This window comes from Halyomorpha halys, unplaced genomic scaffold, assembly GCF_000696795.3.
Source record: "Halyomorpha halys isolate HHAL.00 unplaced genomic scaffold, Hhal_1.1 Scaffold170.1, whole genome shotgun sequence".
NCBI lineage: Eukaryota > Metazoa > Arthropoda > Insecta > Hemiptera > Pentatomidae > Halyomorpha > Halyomorpha halys.
The window spans coordinates 1,469,305-1,490,427 of record NW_027107231.1 but is presented as its reverse complement, the minus strand read 5'-3'; the positions used below and the strand labels follow the sequence as shown (position 1 = coordinate 1,490,427).

Below are 21,123 nucleotides of genomic sequence, written 5' to 3'. Positions count from 1 at the left end.
GATATGGCGTACCTTCTTGATATCTTCGAGGGTGACCTGAACTGGCACCGTGATAACAATAGGGGAGAGGGGGGTTTTCGTCCCATCACTGTTTGATTTCTGGAGACGCCTAATACCGATAGGGGCTAAGTGCTGGAAGGCAGCCCGGACATCGTCCAACGGCATGGAAATGTCTATGTTTTTAATGACATAACGCTGTTGCGTTTTTCCCTCTCGTGGGGCATAAGTGTGATGACCTATTTGTAGCGATTTGAGCCCAGCTACAACGGCGTCTCGATCAGCTGCTAGCTCCAGGAATATCTGAACATCCCCTCCGGTTTTACGCACCAGGTATTTATTTATATGTAAATTTGCCTTATTAGTATTGCCTCACCGCCGGGATTTGCTGGCTCGCCACGACAACCGGAGATAGTTGGGGAGATTTTTGTGGAGAGGTCTCGGTTCCCGCCTCAGTTGGTAGATTTTTCAGCGTGTCATATGGATTGGGGTGGGGAGGACTGTCGTGACTGATAAGAACTTCTACTTGATATAAACTTGAAGCTTTGCTTTCGAAATTTTCCTAATATGTCCTTGTAGCAACGATATCAATCAGGAAACGTCGTAATTACAAAGATTTTGAGTGCTAAGAGAGCTGTACTGTACATCATTCCAATCAGAGACCAAGAGAACTAAAGCTTTCGGCAGAGAGGGCTCTTATTCCCGTGAGAAAATCGTGCAACCTAACCTGCTACTGCTACCTGGGCGCTAACATCTAAACCAAGATTCAAGAATTAATCGTCTGATCTTAATTGCATGTATATATTTTAATGTTACCATTTTATAAATATTTAACCTATATTTACATCTGAAAAATGTATTGTTTGCATGAATGAACGCTAAATAAAAGTTTTCATTTTTAACTAGCACTTTACAGTCTATGGCTCTTGCCGGCCTTTGCATTCTTGGTAGTTACTCGCTGAGTAAATTCTTTCATTATTCTAAAAAACTAATGATCTCTAAAACTTTAAGAAGTCTTAACATTAATCCTAGATCGGTGAACATCCACCGAGGCGATGAGGTTCTCAGCCCCGCAGGTCAGGCTAATATACTTTATAACTACTACCAATAACGTGACGCTATACGCACAAAGTACCTATGTACCTAACTAAATATATAATTTCACTTCTATACAACCTTTCATTTATGAGCTAAACAGCTAACACAGATAACACTAACGATCCTATGGCAGAGTCTTGGTTATTTGGACTCAGAGCAAAATTTATTGAAACAAACCAGAGTTATATAAAAAAAAAAAATGACTTTAAAGAATTGGCTCAGAATGTGGTTTCTACTAGGGGAATTAATACAAAACAGATAACAATGATAAAAAAGTTGATGGATTTCTGTGTTAATTTGATATAATGGATTCCGAGATGAGGCAATTTTACAGGAGACATTAGCAAGGATTAACCTGTGATCGAAGTTGAAAGAATGATTGAGGTTTAAAGTGTGTTCAGACAATTTAGAGGCAAAAGGGTTATTGGAGTTAATAGAAGTTTTATGCAGGGAAGTACAGTTTTTAATTTGTTTTTTAGTCTCGCTGATATAGAAAGAATTAAAACTAGAGGTAGAAAAGGGAATCCCCTGAACTAGATTAGAACGGTGCAAGAAAAGAATAGAATCTTTTAAATTAGAGAAAAGGTAGGAAATGTTGCTGTGGGACTTGAGACCAAGACGTAGGGTTTCTGCCCTATGGTGGATTGTAAGGATTTTTATATATTTTAAGAAAGAATGGGGATATATAGATGGGATTTATACTGATAAAGAGATCAAGTTGATTAAGAAGGGTTGAGGACAGGAAGAACTGAAGTTATAGGGTTAACATAAGAGTCTAAAAGTTTGTTTGTCATATCAGGTGGGAAATTGTAGTTAAGTAAAATCTGTTTAATATGTTGTATGTTGGTCTGGTGATATTGAGTGTCAGAAAGATATAAAAGGGATCGGTGGATAATGTTCTAAGCAGCACTGATTTTTGGTGAAAAGGATGTATGGAAAAACAGTTGTGGAGTCTGCCAGGATAAGCTGGTTTGGGATAATAATCTATTTTGAATAATATAAATAATTTGTAAAAATCCTTAATTTGTATAGTGGATTAATTATATTTTCATACGATATACAAAGTATACTAAAGATGAAAAAAAATAATACCATCAATACAGTAAAAATGAATTTCAAAGCTAATAGAAAGGCTTCAAACCATTATTTAGAGCCATCATGTGATTCATAACTGAACCACATTGAATATTATTTTTAGGAGTGAATAATTTAATAAAGTAACAGAGCCCAATCAAAATAGAAAGTCTCATAAAATAAAATTCCCAATTTTGTGGCAACTCATTCATTAAGCCTTGTCTCTTTAAAGGGATGTCAAGCCATAAATTTATTTAATTATCCATTGCAACAAAATAAAATATCAACAGCTGCTTTATAGTCAAATAAGGTTTTACACCATCAGCTAAATAGTTGATAATTTGAAGAATAAAATAGGTAATATAGAGTATTCAAATTTGACACCGAGAAACTGAATTCTATATTTATAATTTCTACAAGATTTTCTATTATTTTAGGAATATCCATCACATGTCAAATAAAAAATATATACAGATATACTGTCAAACATACTTAATTATAATGTCTTGAGGACTTTTGAGAAATCCAAAGCTTTTACAAACTAAATTTTGAAAAGTATGCAATAGAGTTTTGTACGACTTAGGTAAATCCCTATAAAAACATCACACATTAAAGTTTAATTTACAAGAAAGAATAATCACATAACTTTGCTAGAAATTTGTGGAATAAATAAAGCAAATAATAGCTTTGAATCACTCATGTCCCAGAAATATTCATCTACAATTTTTATTTTCTTTCAAAATATTATGTAATTTTTTGTAAATAGGATAAATGACTAAGCATTAATTAGGACAAAATCATTGTTCATTGCTCATTAGGGTATGACAGGTAAGAAAATGGGATAGAGCTAGGTGACGATTACATTCTTACCGAGGATCCAAAAAATAATAATCATGCTAATTTATGCTCTATATAAATCATTAATTTCTAACCATTATGACATCTGAAATAATTAATTAATAATTAATATTCTATATTTTTTTTAATTCATAGAATGGTATTAAAAACACTAACAGAACAAAAAAAACTGTCAAATTAGACAGAAGTAATTTAAAATTTGACTTTTGAAAACAATAAAAAAGTATATATTTTTTACTACACATTAAAGATTTTTCAACTAAAAAGAATATATACATACATATATGTATATATATATATATACATATATATATATACATACATATATATATATATATATATGTATATATATGTATGTATATATATATATATATATATATATATATATAACTACTTAATTCTGTACAAGTATGGAATTATAATTGAACATTAAACCCAGAAATATACCAAAAATGGTAAACTATCACTTATAAAAAGTTATTACAGAGAAGAAAAGAATGGGTTTTATCAATTAAAAATATTTTGCATACAATTAATTGAAAAGATTCAGTAGGATCCTATATAAGAATGTACAAAATTTTGAACTAACCGAATCACAATTATAACATTGATGATATGGATTACTTTTGAGCAGACATTAAATATTTAATCTTATTTTTTCATACAAAATCCATACCCTAATGTTACTTAATAAAATATGAATAACTATGGTTTATATGTATAAAAACTAAATATATCACTATAACAATGAACCATTGTATTTTATATGTAATATTTAAAAACTCTTTAAAGAGATGGCTATATTATTTAAAATCTCAACATTTAATATCAATATTTGGCTACATTCCAAAAAGTGTATTTAATATACATTATAGATACCAGGATATCTTGACATAAAAATTTTAAAGTCTACGTCACAGGTTTTTTTTTTTTTTTGGTTTTGTTAATTTTTCTAGATAAAATATGGATTAACATAATTTTGATTACACTTGAATTAGAATAATTTAATAAAATCATAAAGTATAATCTACTCTCATCAACAAAATTGTATTAATTATCAAGACAAAAATGATAACTTTAAAATCATAATATATATCCTACACAAAAGAGAAAATAAAAGGTAGACATTTAGATGTAATAGGATACATTTTTTAAAAAATTGGTATTTTGAGCACATCAAAGCAATCTGCTCTCTATGGATACAATAAATAGGCTAATTGGAAATAATCCCAATTACATTTTTATGACCATGTTCGTCCTGCCTTAATCTAAAGGTCCACCAAAATAAAATTTTAATAAATACTTATAGTCAGACTTTTTCTAGCTCGTTGTGTCATAAATGTTAAAACTGGGGAGTGGTTATTAATAATAATAAATAAAAAATAAATAAATTAGGCCACACTGAATTCAAGTCTACTCACAACTAAGAGTCAATAATGAAATGAATGATGAAACAGGGAACCAATTTTGAAAAAAAACAAACCTTAACTCTAAAAAGCCTGATTATTAATACATTAGGATTTTTAAAGAAAACAATAACCTAAAAAGCGAAGAGAATTGAGAGTTTTTTGCTCAAATATTATAATTAATATATTATAAAACTGTAGATTTGAACTAGTTAATTTTATTTTTCTCCAAAAAGATTGTCAACTACGCAGTATTTATTATGCAACTTCTTGAAACCAGGCACCTTCTATCTATATTTCTGAAAAAGCAAGAGTGGACTAGGTTGATTATAAAACACATGTAGTTGCTCATATATATACACAATCTCAAAACTAATATCAGTTTGGACACATATTTAACACATTTCACAATAAACCATACATAGCAATTACAAGCAGTTGTTAATAGTCCATCTCAATTCTCACAATCAATTATTACACACAGAAATCACATTTCAAAGTTTATCCATAATCACAGATTTCTATTCGAAAAAATTGGTTCCCAGAAATATATACCACAGAATTTAGAAATAATTGTTTACATCAATGAGGATAAGTGATAATAAACAAAGTTTCTGTACACAGACAAAAAAAATAATAGTCTTGTTGATTTTAATTTCCATAAGACATCAGGAAGACACCTTAAAAAATATTAATAGTAACCTTTCAACATTTGAACCCTGGAAATTGAATATTATGAAGTGAGAGCTTTAGTATTTCTGTTAAATATGTTGGGAAAAAAAGAAAGAACTATAACCATATAAAATAATAGTACTCAATTAATATTTATTCTTTCAGAATTCATTGAGATTTTTTTATATGTGGAATACAATTTTAGTTGATGGGTTAACATGAGAAACTTAATGATTAATTATGTGCATATAAAATAGAATCGGTTATTTCAGAAATAACATCTCAATACTTATAAATTGGATTTTTCCCACTGAAGGTAGAAAATATTTTTAATGAAATAACACAAGTTCAGTTCCTAATATCAATCAATATGCTCCAGGCAAATGTTGAGAGATTATACTCATGGAAAACTAAAGTTAGAGGCAAAACAAAATTATAAGCCTATCTTATTCTTATTATTTTCTTATTTCAGTTTGGCATTTCTTTATCTAATCACAACCACAAGTATGTGTTTTATTAAAAAAACAAACAAAAGATTTAAATATATCATAAAAAAATAAACTAGTAAATAAATAAATGGATATTATTCAGCCTATAACAATAGCTGGACTAGATATTTACTTGAGCTTATTTATTAATTCTAAGAGGATAATTAGAGTATTTTAACTATAATAATTGAAAGTTTATGCTTACAGATATACTAATGCTCTTTACATCAATAACAAAATTGAAAGTGGCACCTCTCAAAAATACATAAGAAAAAATATAAAGCAAAGACCATCATTGGTAGTCCAAGTCGGATTGAATTAAATAAATTCCAAATAATTTAAAAAGTCCAAATTTATATTCATTCCAATAAATAATAAATTGCTTAAGTTTAAAGTTAAAAATACATTTTAACAAGAATCAATTTTACCATCGGCAACAGATGAATTAAAAAAAAAAAAAAAGTTCTACAGGAAGGAACAACTTTCCACCAGTGAATCCTCAGCATAATTAAGCTTAACACACAAGGAACAGTAAAGTGCAATCCAAGTGTGCAAGGTATTATCAAATCCACTCAATATAGTTTCCTCAAAAACTTTTTATCATGAATAACATGATGAAAAACATTAAATATTATTTTTAATCACTTGAGCTTGAGGTTTTAAATGTTTTCAAGGGTAATCATTTTTCATTGTTCCAGGATTATAGTATAATAGTGACAGGTGAAATGTTTCTAGTCATGTGTATAATATTTTGAAGGTACATGAGAAATAATGTAGTAGCCTATACTTTTGCACAACCATGAAGAGCTTTGAGTTCAATATTTCAATTAGGAATTCTGTTATTTAATCAAATTTGTAAAAAAGAGGAAGTGTGTATAGCATTGAACTCAACTAACTGAAGTTTTACAAACCCATTGAAGACCAGGTATTCCTGATCGGTGGGTATACAGCATAAGAGAGTATAATCATTGATACAGCAGGAAACTGATTATAGAAGACCAAACCCTGGAGCAAGGAGTTGAGGGTTCAGCCAAAATCTGTTGAGATACATTAGAGGTTATTATTAATACTCTGAGTGAAGTGCTTAAGGAAGTTATGAAATGTTCTAGGCTTAACATTGTGTATATAATCTAAGTATTTTTGGACAGGAAGATAATTTAAATGTTTAATGAAAATTAAGTTTTATATAATCTGCCATGTGATCAAGATTAAAAAAAAAGAAATATGAGTTTTGTACAGGATCATCAAAATTCACAGAATTTATAACCTGAGCAGGTCACATTAATAAACTGAATAAATGAAAATTCTCAAATACACATGACTTGGAGACAGGTTGCAAATAGTATTAGTAAGAGTATTAAAAAAAACTACCTGTTTTGTTGTTTTCATTAGGAAGGGAAAATAATGTTTTTTCCATATAATAAAGTATTCTTCCTTGGAACATGTTGAAAAAAAAAATTTAATTAATCTTATTTGTTCAGTTTTTTAATGTTTTAGCAGAAAATTATGGTTGACAGTGGCTCAGTTGCTCTCTCTGAGTACATATCTTAGGAACATGTACATTTAATAATGTTTTAGCCAATGCTTTTGTTGAAACCAAATGGGCTCAACACAACCAATCTGCAATTTTTCAACTCAATGAAAAAAGTCAACTATTATAACAAAACAATGCAAGGACTACCAATAATAGTATACTAAAATTTTGGCAACAATAATATATAATAAATATATAAGTGTACAAGTTATTTACTTTGATAAAACTGTAGAAAAAATATTTAATTAACCTTTAACTTTTTCTAAAATTAAATATATTTTCTGTCAAAACAGAAATTTTACTTATTAAAATGCTCAAAACTATGAGCACATTATGTCAACAATGCACAACCTTTTTCTTCACATTATAATTTTTATATATAATATATACTTATCATATACATATAATATATAGTGTTACTATAAATATCTACTTACTTTTGGCATGTAAACATTAACAATATTCACTGTATGAATTAGGAAATCGGCAATTTAAAAATTTTTTTTATCTATGGCTTTTAAGTTTAAATTTTAAAATATAAAAAAAATTAAAATTTTTTAATGTATTTTAGTTTTAATTCTTCACTGAGCTTCTCTTCAAGTGTTTCAGACTGCAACACCTCTTTTTCTTTTCTTTCTACAAACATTGTGATGAGTTAAATGACCAAAATATAAACTGATTTAATTATTAATTTAGAAATACACAATCAAGCAATTTAGAAAGAAATTAGGCTTCATAAAATTAATGGAATAAATAAACATTATGAGGTATAGGAATCAGGAAAGCAAATAATGTGAAAGGATAATGGATAAAGGATAAATAAGATAAAGGATAATTATAATAAAAAGAATACCTAAAAAATATAGGAAAGAAAACTAAAAATATAGAAAAGAGAAATAAACACTACCAAATAAATTATATTAATACAAATGGATAATGAGTTATGTATTAAAATATTTATGAATATTTTGATACAGATATTATTAGAAACATATAAACATTAAAATTTACTAATTACCATAATAGTCAATGACAATTTTCCATGTTTAAAATTGAAACAGATTACAAAGTCATAACCACAGGTCCTTTTTTATATTATCATTTATTTATTTTTTTTAAAAATGACATTGCAAATCTTTTTTTTTAAGTAAAGTTTTTAGAAAAATAAAGATCTGTAAAAAAAAATTATCCATAGGATTTCATAAAGATAATTAATAGTATTTTATAGAGATGATAGATTATTATATTGGTCCAAAAGTTAAATAGTTTTCTTCTTTGGAGCATGTCATGATGGTTGTAACTGACAAAATAAAGTTTAATGATTAAATCTGCTAATGAAATTAGTCAAAAAAGTAGTTTTTGGTCCTTTCAAGAGACAAGACCTCTCATGGTCACTTTGAAACGACCAAACATCAGAACAACCACTGCATTTTCCTTTTTCCTTTGATCCTTTATCCAATAACTACTTAATTTCTGATGAGGACTTGTATTGGGATGAATTCTTCACATGAGGAAATAGTAGTTCTACCACTCTTCTCTCTGACCAACAGGGTAACATCAGTGAAAATTAAACATACTTAGAAAGTACCAGAGGTCTTTAACTTCTATCTACTGTAGATTACAAATGACCTAGAACTTAGTGAGGAGTGCCATTATTTGCAGTGTGACCCAAAAACTCAACTTCTTGCTGTTTGAAGAAGTACTTTGCATGGTTGATGGCGAGTTCGTATCTTTCTATCCAAAAAATCTATTCTACACTAAGAGGATCAGACTTACTAATTTAAGAAGTTTATACTCCATTCATTATTCTGTATTCAGATTGTATGTGATTATTGAGACAGTCCTCTTTATAAAGGGTATGCATTTACTGTATAAGAATTGGGGACTTTTCAATTATATAAGCTAACAAAGGGGTAAGGATGAGTTGTAAGTTTGAGTTACTAATTTTGAAATAGTAATAATTAATATTACTTCTTCAAATTTACTTGATATTCAACCTTAATCTTTTATTTATTAAATATATATTCAATTTTACAACCTTCAGTAAAAATATGAGGTCACCTTATTTATACTTCTTCATACACAGAGCCATGTCAATATTATCCAAAAACCACTGAACCAAATTAGGACCTTAATAAATTTGTCCAAGAGGCTGATGTGCTAAAGAGAAGCATCCGTTAAGAGAGGCTGTAGACTAAAGGTAGATTACATTTTTCTCTTAATAAATAAATAATTTATTTATTCCTCTAAGAAAACATGTTTAAGTTTTAGAAAGTTGAAAGTATTGTACGTGAAAGTGTATTACCAATTAAGTAGTTGAAATTGTACTTTAGTTTTAATTCTAAATATACTAAATTTAATTCATAAAATCAAATTTATGTTCTTAAAAACATCAAAATTAAGTAAAAGTTTAAACTATTTACCTTCACATTTCTTCAAAATGTTTATCTCTTCTTTTTGCTGAGGATACATTTTTATGGTTGTATCTTTCTTTTTAAAGGTGGGAGATATTAACAGTTTGTTTTCTGTATCTTCGTAACTTTGACTGAAAATAAACATTCTAATTTACATGATATTTATTAAATAATGAGTAATTCTGGATGCTATCTAAAATCAAGACAAAGAATTTAAACCAGTGAGCGATATTAACAGTTTGTTTTCTATATCTTCGTAACTTTGATTGAAAATAACCGTACTAATTTAGATGTTATTTATTTACAAATAATAGTTCTGAATCCTACCTTAAATCAAGACAAAGAATTTAAACTACTGAGCCTTTAATCCATTTTATTTGCAAGTAGTCTAAAAATATATGATTGCCTCACTTTAAGTAAGGGAGTGACACGAAAAAGATTGAATACTAAACCAATTAATCAGAATATGCTCCAACAAATTTTTTTCAGTACACTTTGGCCAAACTAAAATGTCTCTTAATCTTTTAATTCCAGAGGGTAGAGGAGCAGACAAAAAAGTAAATTGCTTTGGTTCTGTGGAAAGGAGTATAGAGGCCAGGATGATGGGATCTTATTTCCTGTGAATAGATTGAGGATTTTAATTGCAAAGTATTGTAGATATGAGAGGGAGAGCTTGGTGGGAGTTGATAGTACAGTATGTGTAAAATCCGAGGAAATATTGTCTACTGGTAGAGGGGAAGAGTCACTTAAAATCGCTGTGATACATGAGAATTCAAAGTAATAAAAACATATCTTAAAAATCAATTCATGATTCAATACAATCTGTCCATGTGTTAATCTAGAGATTACTGTATATCACACAATCATAGTCAAAGTGGGAATAAAACAAGAAAGGATACGAGAAGTCTGTGAATAGATTGTGGAAGATCACTGGAATCATGAAATAATTTGAGGATACTAATTGACCATAAGGAAATTTGGGCAATATGCAGTTTCCAGGATAGATAGGATTAGTATAATAGCGACATATAAATTTTCAACAAAGAATCATTTAGTGTCGAAGTAGAAAAACCAAGTTCTATATATTTTTCCAGGGTTAATTTCAAATTTTATGGTCTAAGGAATTGGGAAAGAAACCTAGTTTTCCTTTCATTTGGTAATACTTTCTGAAGCATAGCCATCAGAAAGTCAACTTAACTTGGCATACTAACAAGAAAAATAACAGTAGCTGAGGACTCAGAATAAAAATCTAAAGACAAATTTCTTTATTTTTTCAGTATTCAGGGAGGGTCAGTTAATGAACATGTAATTTATTATTTTAATTCTTTCTGCTTCATAAGCTATTATAAACTATTTTCTATAAAGTAATAACTGAAGCTAGTAAAACCTTAAAAAATTCAAACTTTTGAAGATAATATAGCATTGAAGACTAATCTCGATCAGAAGAGCTAAAAACTACTTTTTAATGCCGAAAGTGTATTTGAAGAATGCATTTAATAGGAAGGTAACATATAGGGGGGCTAATAGCATTAACTTCATGGCTAACTTTTATTTTATATTATAAATTAAACACATTCATTCGAATTGAAGTCATAAAATACCTTTTCAATTTTTACTTTTACTTGCTTATATATGAAATATATACTAAGGAGTAGTATTCCAATCATGGAAAATTTTGAATTCCAGTTTTTGAGGTACCTGAGTCCAAATAAACAAGTGTTACAAAATGGTGTGTGTGTGTGTCCCCACAGCTCCAAACAAAACATCGTAGGAAACAGAAATTACAATTTAGGGCAGGTGTATGCCTGGGATGTCACACCAACTTTTTCGTTAACATCGACTAACCGGAAGTGAAATGAAAAATAATTTTATTCTGGGACATATGTCCTCTAAGAATAAATACATGGTTTATATATTAAGATTTTTTTCTGGAAAATATTTACAAATTTTCAGATAGTAAAATGAAATTACATTGGTGTATTGGTTTTACTATTATTTATAATGTAAATCAATATATGCCTATTTATTTTATTACAATGGTGTGGAAGTTTGGTTATACAATAAGTGGAGGAATAGGTTTTGTTTAAAGGAAAGAATGGATGAGGACTGGCGAATGGAAATGGGAAGAAAATTCCAAAGGGAGGTTGCACGTATGACGAAGGATTTGCTAAAGAAGGCGGTTCTATAGAAAGGCATGTATAAATCAATCAGTTGGGATCTGGTGTTTACTGAGTGGATAGATGAGCGAAGAGTGAGGAGATCTAGGATATAGGTAGGTTTTTGATTTTATAACTTGGAATAGGAAAACACCAAGGAGGTATTGCCTTCGGGAGGTTGGATAGAGCCACTTCAACTCGGTATACCAGCGGGAGACTTGAGAGCGCCTTGGGAACCCAAAGATAAATCTTACAAAGAAATTCATGAGTATCTTCAGTCTCAACTCTAGTTCTGCAGATAGCCCTCCATACACCAAGGATCCATAGTCGAAGTGGGGGAAGACGAGAAAGGATAATAGGAGCTGACAGGTGTTCTGAGGAATGGAGTTATGGAATCTTAGGAATTGTTTGAGTATAATTATGGATTTGGGAAATGTGGTTATTCCAGGAGAGGTGTTGGTCAAAGGTGACACCAAGGTTTTTTATTGCAGGATAGAAGTGAATCGGCTGGTTGTTAAGAAAGTGCTAATCTTTCTGTTGTTTTTTCAATTTTCTCAAAAACGGCTTTAACTATTATGATTATGATCAATGTAAAAATAGGTAGTCTTCAATATCACATAGGTTTTTCCTCAGATCATTCCTTAAAATAGTATGACAGTGCTTAAATGCAAATTTTCTAAAAATTCTTTTGCAGCAGTATCATTTATTTTGTTTATTTGAAAAAATTACCAATCATATACTTTATTAGTCATTAAAAATGAATAAATATAAACTATGAAATTTTTGATAACTAACTTAAGAAGATAAGAGAAATTTTTTTTTTTCCTGGTTGAAAATACATTTCTGGTGAGTGATATAGATGTATTATATATTATTGGAAAGCCGAATATTTTAGAAAAAATGATATTTAACAAAGACAGTTATAGAATGTAATGGAGAATGATGAGGAATGCATAAATAAAACGTTTGCTTTAACTGGCAGATGCATGCCCAAGGGGTTTTCCATTTCAGCATCTTGATAACATTTTCTTGTCATCATAGTTATTAAATAAATAAATTTTAATTTTAATAGACAGGATGATTCCATAAAATCATTCTTAGTATTTTAAATATTGATAATGTAACAATTAATAATTGAATAATTAATAATTAAGAACAAATTGTAAATTATTGTAAAATGATATTCTTTTGCTATTCTGCTAAAGTTTCTGTCTATGAAACTAGTGAAGATTAATTTCAAAGATGTGCTCACTACACCAGATTTTTAATGTAAATTAAACATTTTGTCACAGGCAGATTCATTTTTTCAAAAGTGAAATCTGAAAGAACAGTTCTTTTTAGTTATGTTGAGAGTAAACATTTTTAATAATAAATTAAATTAATATGACTGAGAAAACTGTATAAAAAATGTATCTTAAAAGATTATTGTTCACATAAACTTGTAATCAAGCCATTTGGCAGCATTGATTTCCTAATATTAGAACAATTTTCTTTTTATACTCCAAGCAGCACTGTAGTTTGGATTTAATAAAAATGAGATATTAATATATACCTTAGGTCACTCTGGTAATCTTCTGAATTCTGCTTTGGTTCAAGATTTTTCTTTAATTCTGTCTCCAATTCTCCAAATTTACTTCTAAATAATCTTTCTTCAGCTTCTTTTTCTAAAAGATTTTTATATGTTTGTAAGGTACTGTACTAATACATGGTCTTAAAATTAAAAGATGGTAAAATATGTTCTAGCACTATTGGATATCAGCCTCTCCATTAGATTTTAAACGAAAGTCCCATGGGTAGGTGTTAAAAAAATAAAATTAATACATATTGAGATATAAAAAACATAATGAATATATATATATATATATATAAATAGATTGAACATATGTGAATTTAAAGATGGCCAGGGCTGTGGTCAAGAAGAGAGTGGTTCCTTTTTTACATCTTCACTCATCAGATCAGCCCTAATGAAGGCCTACACTGTGGGTCAAAATGTCAGCAATAAATAAATAGTTGAGAACTATTTTATGTTTCTTCTTGACCACAGCCATTGCCACCTCCTTTACATAATAAACAAATAGTTTTCATGATTGCCGATAAAAATATCCTTTAAGGAAAGTTTTTGAATCACTATTCTCTTTACATAAAGAGGAAATAATAATAAATTATCTCAAGAAAGTAGCTTAAGAAATCTGATCAAACTTTCAACAGTTTGCAACAAGATATCCACACGAGAAATCAATTATTCTGGCTAATAATTTTTATAGTGGAATGGTTCTTACTTTAAAATATCAAATGAAGCTTAGTGGGATTTAGAAAATAAAAGTGTATGCAAGATCAAATATTCATCCTTCAGCAAATAATTGGAAAACAATATAAATCAACACATAAAAGTAATATTTTTAATTTCAAAGCAGCCAATGATTTTGCTAATACCAATTTTGAACTATGTATTCACAATAAATTGATAGGATTTACAAGGAATGCATTGTGAGGAGAGGGCATTGTTGCAGGGCATAGCAGTACTCTAAAGAGTAAAGATTAAAATGACAAATGAGTAATGAGTATCACCTTTTAGAGCACTTTGAATCTTCCCAAGTTCTGTTTGTAGAGTGGAACTAATATTTTCAAATTGTTGTTTAATGGAGAATTCACTATTTTCCCTCATCTTTTCTAGTTTTATTTGTTCTTGCATCTGAAAGATTAAGAACAGAACAACATGAAGATAATGTCATTAAATCTCAGAAGAAAAGATATCTAAATAAAAATTTAAATATTTCATACAGTTAGCTGAAGTAATCAAATTATAAAATATACAGTCAGTTTCAGTACAATGGTTTTAAAATAAAAAATCATTATTACCAATAGAATATTAAATAATAAATATATTAGTTGAAATGATTGAATAATCAATTAAATCCTATCAAGATTAATAAAACCGTTAGTGCTATTAGCTTTGTTCGTAAAATGGTACTCAATTAATCTTCCAATTAAGTTAGTGCTCAATAGTATAAAAAGTTCATCATTCTGCTTTCATGTCAGTGGAACATTATTTATCCTGTACATTTACAGAATATAATAGAAAAAAAAAATTACTCATCTTTATTTGTTAGATTTATTTTTATTCTGGTGCAAACTCTAAAAAAAATAAACAGGAAGAGGTGCCCACTTAGTTTGATTTTAAATTAAATTGAGAGTTTTAAAAGTTCTGAGTACCTCAAATTATTTTATTTAGAATGAAGCTTAGAAGCTAAATCAAGTGCTGGAGTGAGAAAATAAGGAACAATATAAATTATACCAGCATATAAATATTGTAAAGTTCACTAAAATAGATACATTTTAATAGACTAAGTCTTTCCAGATTGAGTGGAAGTAATTATAATTACTTATCGGTTTGTGAAATTCATAAAACAATTATGAAAAAGGTGGTGGTAAAGAAGAAATGAATGAAATGACCACAGAACCAAGTAGTGAAGAAGAGTCTATAATTATTTCTACAAAATTAAAAAAGAAGGATTACTTACCTGTCCTTGAATCAGAGCATTAATTTCAGCAAGTTTGGCACTTAATTTTGATTCTGACTCAGATATTACTTCCTGCCTTACTTTTTCTAGAGCTTCACCATGCAGACTTTTTATTTCTTCTATCTCCTTCCTGGATACAAAATCTTTCACAAGTTTTTGCTGAATACTATCCAGATGCCCAGTATCAATCCTTTGCTAAAATAAATATTTTGAAATAATGAGACAATATAATTTTTTTTTTCTAAATGAGACCATATAACTTTTTTTTAATGGATCAAAATACAAGGGTGGTTTGAAAAGTTCTCGGAATCACTGCTCTCGGAGATCGCTGGACCAAATCCATTAGTCTACAAGGAGACTATGTTGAAAAATAAAACCAGTTCCACCAAGATAAGACACTTCTTTCTAGTACATTCCGACAACTTTTCAAACCACCCTTGTATGATAATGATTAAGAATCCAAATGAGTCGTCAGTAATTTTTTATTTAATTAATACCAGATCGGCCTGGTGGGCCTTACATGGTTAATAAAAGAGGTATAATCAGTAATTTTAATAAAACATTAATAAACATTGATCTCATTCATTTTTTTTAGATTAAAAATCTTAGGCTAGAACCAGAGCAATACTTTTTTAATGTAGGAGAATTACTTTACTAATAAATATTCTTAATCAGAGGGAGTATGTAAGTAGCTTCCTCATACACACAACCTTGGCTGAAGTCACACTCTACAGGCACCTGATTCTTCAACAGGTTGGAACAAAAACCTGTTGACTAAGTGAAAATATGGCAAAGTAACTGTAGGAGGTTGATCAACCTGCTCCTGGAGATAACATTGTCTGAACTGTTATCTTTAAGTTACAATTAAAGAGTGTAACTCAATAAATGTAATTTTTAATGAATATCATTAATGCTGTGAAATAAGTAGTGGTTATATTATATTATATCAGTAACATTTAATTATTTTTAAGAAAACAAAAATATATTTATACATTTTTTTAAGTATGCTTTATAATGTACCTAATACACAAAACAATTCACCTGTACTTCACTCAGTAGCCGTTTTACTTGATTTTCCAATATTTCTCTTTTGGCTATTTCAATTTTTAATTTTTGTTCTATATCACTAACCTAAAAATATAAAAAAATCACAGTATCAATAAATAAAATGAAAATTTTATTTTCATATATTTCATTATATTTTTTATTACCAATAAAATTTTTGGTATATTTATAATTTATGAAATTATAGAATTGTTTTTTAAAGCATATTTTTTTAATGTAAAAAATAATTTAAATATAAAGTGATGCACTAATTTTGTCCAGGAGTACATACATAAATATATCCAGATATTGGATTAGCAGACAAGAACTCCAAACGTCAATATAATTAAAAATGTCAGAGGACAATTGCTTCGAAGGGAAGATAATGTTGTGGAATTTAGGGAGAGTTTTATAAACAAAGACAAAGAGTATATGTTTCCATTAATAGACGCCACCACCGACTGTGCTCAAAACTAAGAAACATGCATGTTTCTTTGTTCCCAGCAATGTCATTGTGTCGCCTATGACTATTATTTTATTTACAAATCAAATAATAAAACTTATTTTCTACAACAATTTCCTTCCTAAAATATGTTTTATTTTTTACTTTGCATATTCTTACATTTTTTTTTACTTTTTATTGCACACACACTCCAATTACACCTATATTAATTTGATGTTTCACAAACACTTCAAGTCCTAGGTTCAAACATCACCAACCAGTTTTCTGTCCTTTTGTGAATGATTTGGACCTCTACCTTTTCGACTGGATCCAGATTTTTCATAGTCAGGATTATAATATTCACCAAAATCACCTCTAATGTCATTATGAATATTTGGTTCAACAGGAAGTTTAGCAATATTTGTGGTACAACTAAATCCCTTTTTCTTTCTGGGTCCCTTCTTCCTAGCTCTAGTATATTTCTCAATTTTTGCTTCACAATCCATATTGTTTTCACCAATAACCCAATCAGAATAATGTGCATTTAATCTAAGGTGTTCTTCATCTTCTGTGTAGAAATCTTCAATAATGTGTATTTTCATCTTTCGATCAAGTTTTTCTGTGCTAATATCTTATATTTCTTCACCAACATCAACTGCATAGTCTTTGATAAACACAGACGTTTCATTTTCAATTGAATCAGGGAAAAGCTTAATATTTTTACCACATAATCTATATCTCAGACTGCAGGGACTATTTCGTCATCATCTGACGTTTGTTGTTGATCTGGTCTCTTGTTCTATCAGTACAGGAACTTTGTCTTCGGAGCCTTCAAAAATTTCTTCCACACTTCCTTCCTAGGAAAAGATGACATCAATTTCCTTTTCAAATTCTTTTGTTTCTTCAGATCCTTCCTCAACCAAATACCTATTGTCACTGTAAGTAGCACATAAGGAAAATTCTGTGGCTAAGGATGCTCTATGCTGTCTTCTTGGTTGAGGCTTTTGTGTATCAGAGGATCCATTTCTATTGGGTTGTCTATTTTTTTCTTTGTTGAACCAGCACTCTTTTTTCAGGTGACCTGGTTTTTTGCAAATAAAGCAAACTTTTGGACTGAAATTTAGCCATTCATGAAATGTTTTTAATGTGTCTGTTTCTATTGGTGGTGTTTCTCCTTCCAAACTTTAATAGCATTTGCCTTAACTCAGCTAATTTAATATTACTATTTACCAAAACAGCGTTAACAACTCGGTCATAACAGGGTGGTAAGCCTTCTATAATGTACCTCACTGATTATCTATCTGTCAAACATTTACCTAGTTGATATATCTCCTGGACTAAACACTGAAACCTTGTAAGGGATTCATCAAATGTTTCACTGCTGTTTTTCTTAATATTAGTAAGGTCTAACATCAAATCCATCGCTTTCTCCTCTGGAACGCCCTCAAGCCTTTTTTAAATTTTTTCCTAACCTTTTTCGCACTTTTTTTCACCTCTGATTGACAGCAATACATCGTCACCAACTGTTAAAATAATAGTAGACAGTACCTGTTTGTTTTTCTTTGTCCAAGCTGCATCTTCTCCAGTCAGCGGATCTTTCTCTGTAATTTTTCACATAAGTCCTTTGCTTCTAAGTACACTTCAATTTTCATCGACACAATCCCATAATTTTCTGCTGTGTTTTATGTTGAATACCATGGCCTCCATTGTCCTTTATGTTTTGATCATGGCAGTTCTAAAAAAATCCTAAATAAAATCACAAAGCTTATGTATCTGTTAACATACGTAAATTACTCTTGTCGCTTAACCCTTTCACGCACTAAGCCATGCTGTGCTACCGGTTTGTTGTAGAATTTAAGGAGGGTTTTATAAACAAAGACAAAGAGTATATGTTTCCATAAATAAACGCCTTGACCAACTGTGCTCAGACATGTTTCTTTGTTCCCAGCAGTTTCATAGTGTCACCATCTACTGATTTATTTACAAATCAAATAATAAAACTTATATTCTACAACAAATAATATTCAATTAAATCAAGCTGGTAGTCCAAGAATCAATGTATATCCAGTTGTTAGATTTCATTTATTTCCAAGTGATGATAGAGCCAAAAATTGTTATGTTGAATTAAGCAAACCAAATTACCAGCCCAATGCTCTGAAGATGAATTCATAATGCATTATGATGGGACCTGACTACTGTGGGACAGTATTAGAAGTTGAGTCCTTTTTTCACGCAACGAGATCTGCTCAGCCTCTTTAATCCTCTGTTTGATGAGAAAGACTATAACATAAGCTCTTCAAAATGTTTTAGCTAAATTTTAACATGTATTCAATCCTTAAAAATTTATTTAGTCATATTTCTATTAAAATATACTATTTCTGAACAATAATATTTCCTAGCCCATCCCAATAAGTTGTGAATTTTAATCAATATTTCCAAAAGAAACATTAGTTTTTAAATCTGAAATATTAGTTTAAAATGATAAGTACCTTACTGCTTTCACTATTTTTCTTATTTTCACTTTTTTCCACAGCATAGGTTTCTAACAGCTTCCTACATGCACTCAGTTCATTCTGTAAAGCTCCCAGTGCTATTTCAGAACAGGATTTATCAATCCCATCAGAATCTGTTGAACCCAGGAACTTCCTGGGAGATGCAGTACTAGTTGAAACATCCTAAAATAAAAATTAATCTTTTGTTTTACTATAGTATAAAATTGAACCAGGCAACAAAAAAAAAAAAAAAAAAAAAAAAAAAGATAAAATCTAAAGGTATTTTAAAAGAAACAAATTATATATAAAGATTTATGTTGGAAGTACTAAAGTAATATAAATTTTTCCCATTTATGTAAAATCTAATTTTCAAATTGGTGATAATAAGGCCTTTTGATAAAATAAAGGCATGAAACCTAATTAACAACAACTACAACCTTTGAAAATAAACAATAATGTGATTTAAAATTTTGTTGCTTACATAGTATTTTGGATGAGCTGTTTTTTCTTGTTGTAAAATAGCTATTGTTCTTTTAAGTGTAGCTATTGTGTCTTGAGCTTCCAGCAGTCGGGGATCTTGCCTCTTATCCATCATTTCTAGCTTAGCAGCACATTCTTCATATCTGACAAATTAAATAAAAAACTATGAGCATTTCTGTTTTGAAGACTGTAATGCTTACAACTTCTTTGAAATGTTATACATATTTTAAGAAAATAAAATAAAAAATTAAGATCATGGGTAACATATTGTAGATATGTTAAAATATGAAAATTCTTAATCTTGGTACAAACTATAATACTGATAAAAAAATGTTTAAATCTAAATCTAAATTCATTTGAAAAAATTAATGAGCCATGAAACAAGGATAATGGCTGAAAGTACAGAAAACAGATATGTGGATTCATTAGTATAAAAGGCTCAACAGGTGGCTTGAACAATATCCTAATGTATTTATCATGATAAATTATTAATATATGTTCTATTCCTACATTATTTATATTATTTTTCTAGCAGTAGCAAAAATTCAAAAATCCCTAATCTTTGTTGAAGAAGTATATTGCTTAAATTCATCCAAGCATGATGGGGTCAATGACATTTCTGAATAAAGCAAAAGCATTACTAAGACCACTGAACATCATGTAAAAAGGCTGTATGCATTAATAACTTATTTGCTCTAATTTAAGATAATTAAACTTGTATTTCAATTAAACTATGCTTATATTATTTTGTACATTTATACAAGTTTGAAAAATGTTAAGAAAATTTCGTATTTTATTGATTTGTTGCTGTTAGCAGAGTAAAATGAAAACCTTTTCCAGGGACTAAATTTTTTTCTCTCAAAATTAGTTTCATTTTATTTTAATAAGAACATATTTCGTCATTTATTGTTTGATTTTAATTAAATAAGCTAAAGCATTGAATACATTCTGCTCCTTCGTTTACTAGAAAAGTTGAAGAATGAGAAACAACAAAAATATTTAAAACAGTTAAAAAAAAATGTTAAAATTGAATGAAAAGAAAAGGTTTTAAATTTTTTAAAACAATTTTAAAAATGAAAACATTTGATAAAAACAAATAATAGTCAATTATGGTGGGATTATAGGGAAATATTGAAAAATATAATGATGCTTGCTCTTTCTAAAGTATCTGTGTTCAAATCTAATAAAAACATTAAAACATATGAATAATTAATAGCTTTGTTGTAACACACACACATATATAATATATATATTGTAATATGCTCCTTTTGTAGCAAATAGTATCTTTTGATGTATAAAGGGTTTTTAATATGTTTTCTTTTATGTATCATTTTAAGATTGTTCATTTGTTTTGTTTATCCAAAAAGCAAGCTAACCAAGTTTCATTGTTTATAATAACTTCGTGATTCCAAATAAAGCCAAGATGGCGGTACGTAGAATCAAGGCC

General features: G+C 29.0%; 1 protein-coding gene across 1 annotated transcript in view; it reads right to left on the bottom strand.

The window, feature by feature from the left end:
* Nucleotides 1–7,663: 7,663 nt before the first annotated feature.
* LOC106678955 (ankyrin repeat domain-containing protein 26) overlaps nucleotides 7,664–21,123 on the bottom strand; it is a gene marked incomplete at its 3' end in the record, with an annotated part of 94,885 nt that continues 81,425 nt past the window's right edge. Inside the window, 8 exon segments of the mRNA XM_014417827.3 lie at nucleotides 7,664–7,763; nucleotides 9,551–9,672; nucleotides 13,250–13,361; nucleotides 14,266–14,389; nucleotides 15,219–15,413; nucleotides 16,260–16,349; nucleotides 19,194–19,379; nucleotides 19,678–19,819. Of these exon segments, the coding sequence (XP_014273313.1) occupies nucleotides 7,675–7,763; nucleotides 9,551–9,672; nucleotides 13,250–13,361; nucleotides 14,266–14,389; nucleotides 15,219–15,413; nucleotides 16,260–16,349; nucleotides 19,194–19,379; nucleotides 19,678–19,819 (1,060 nt within the window).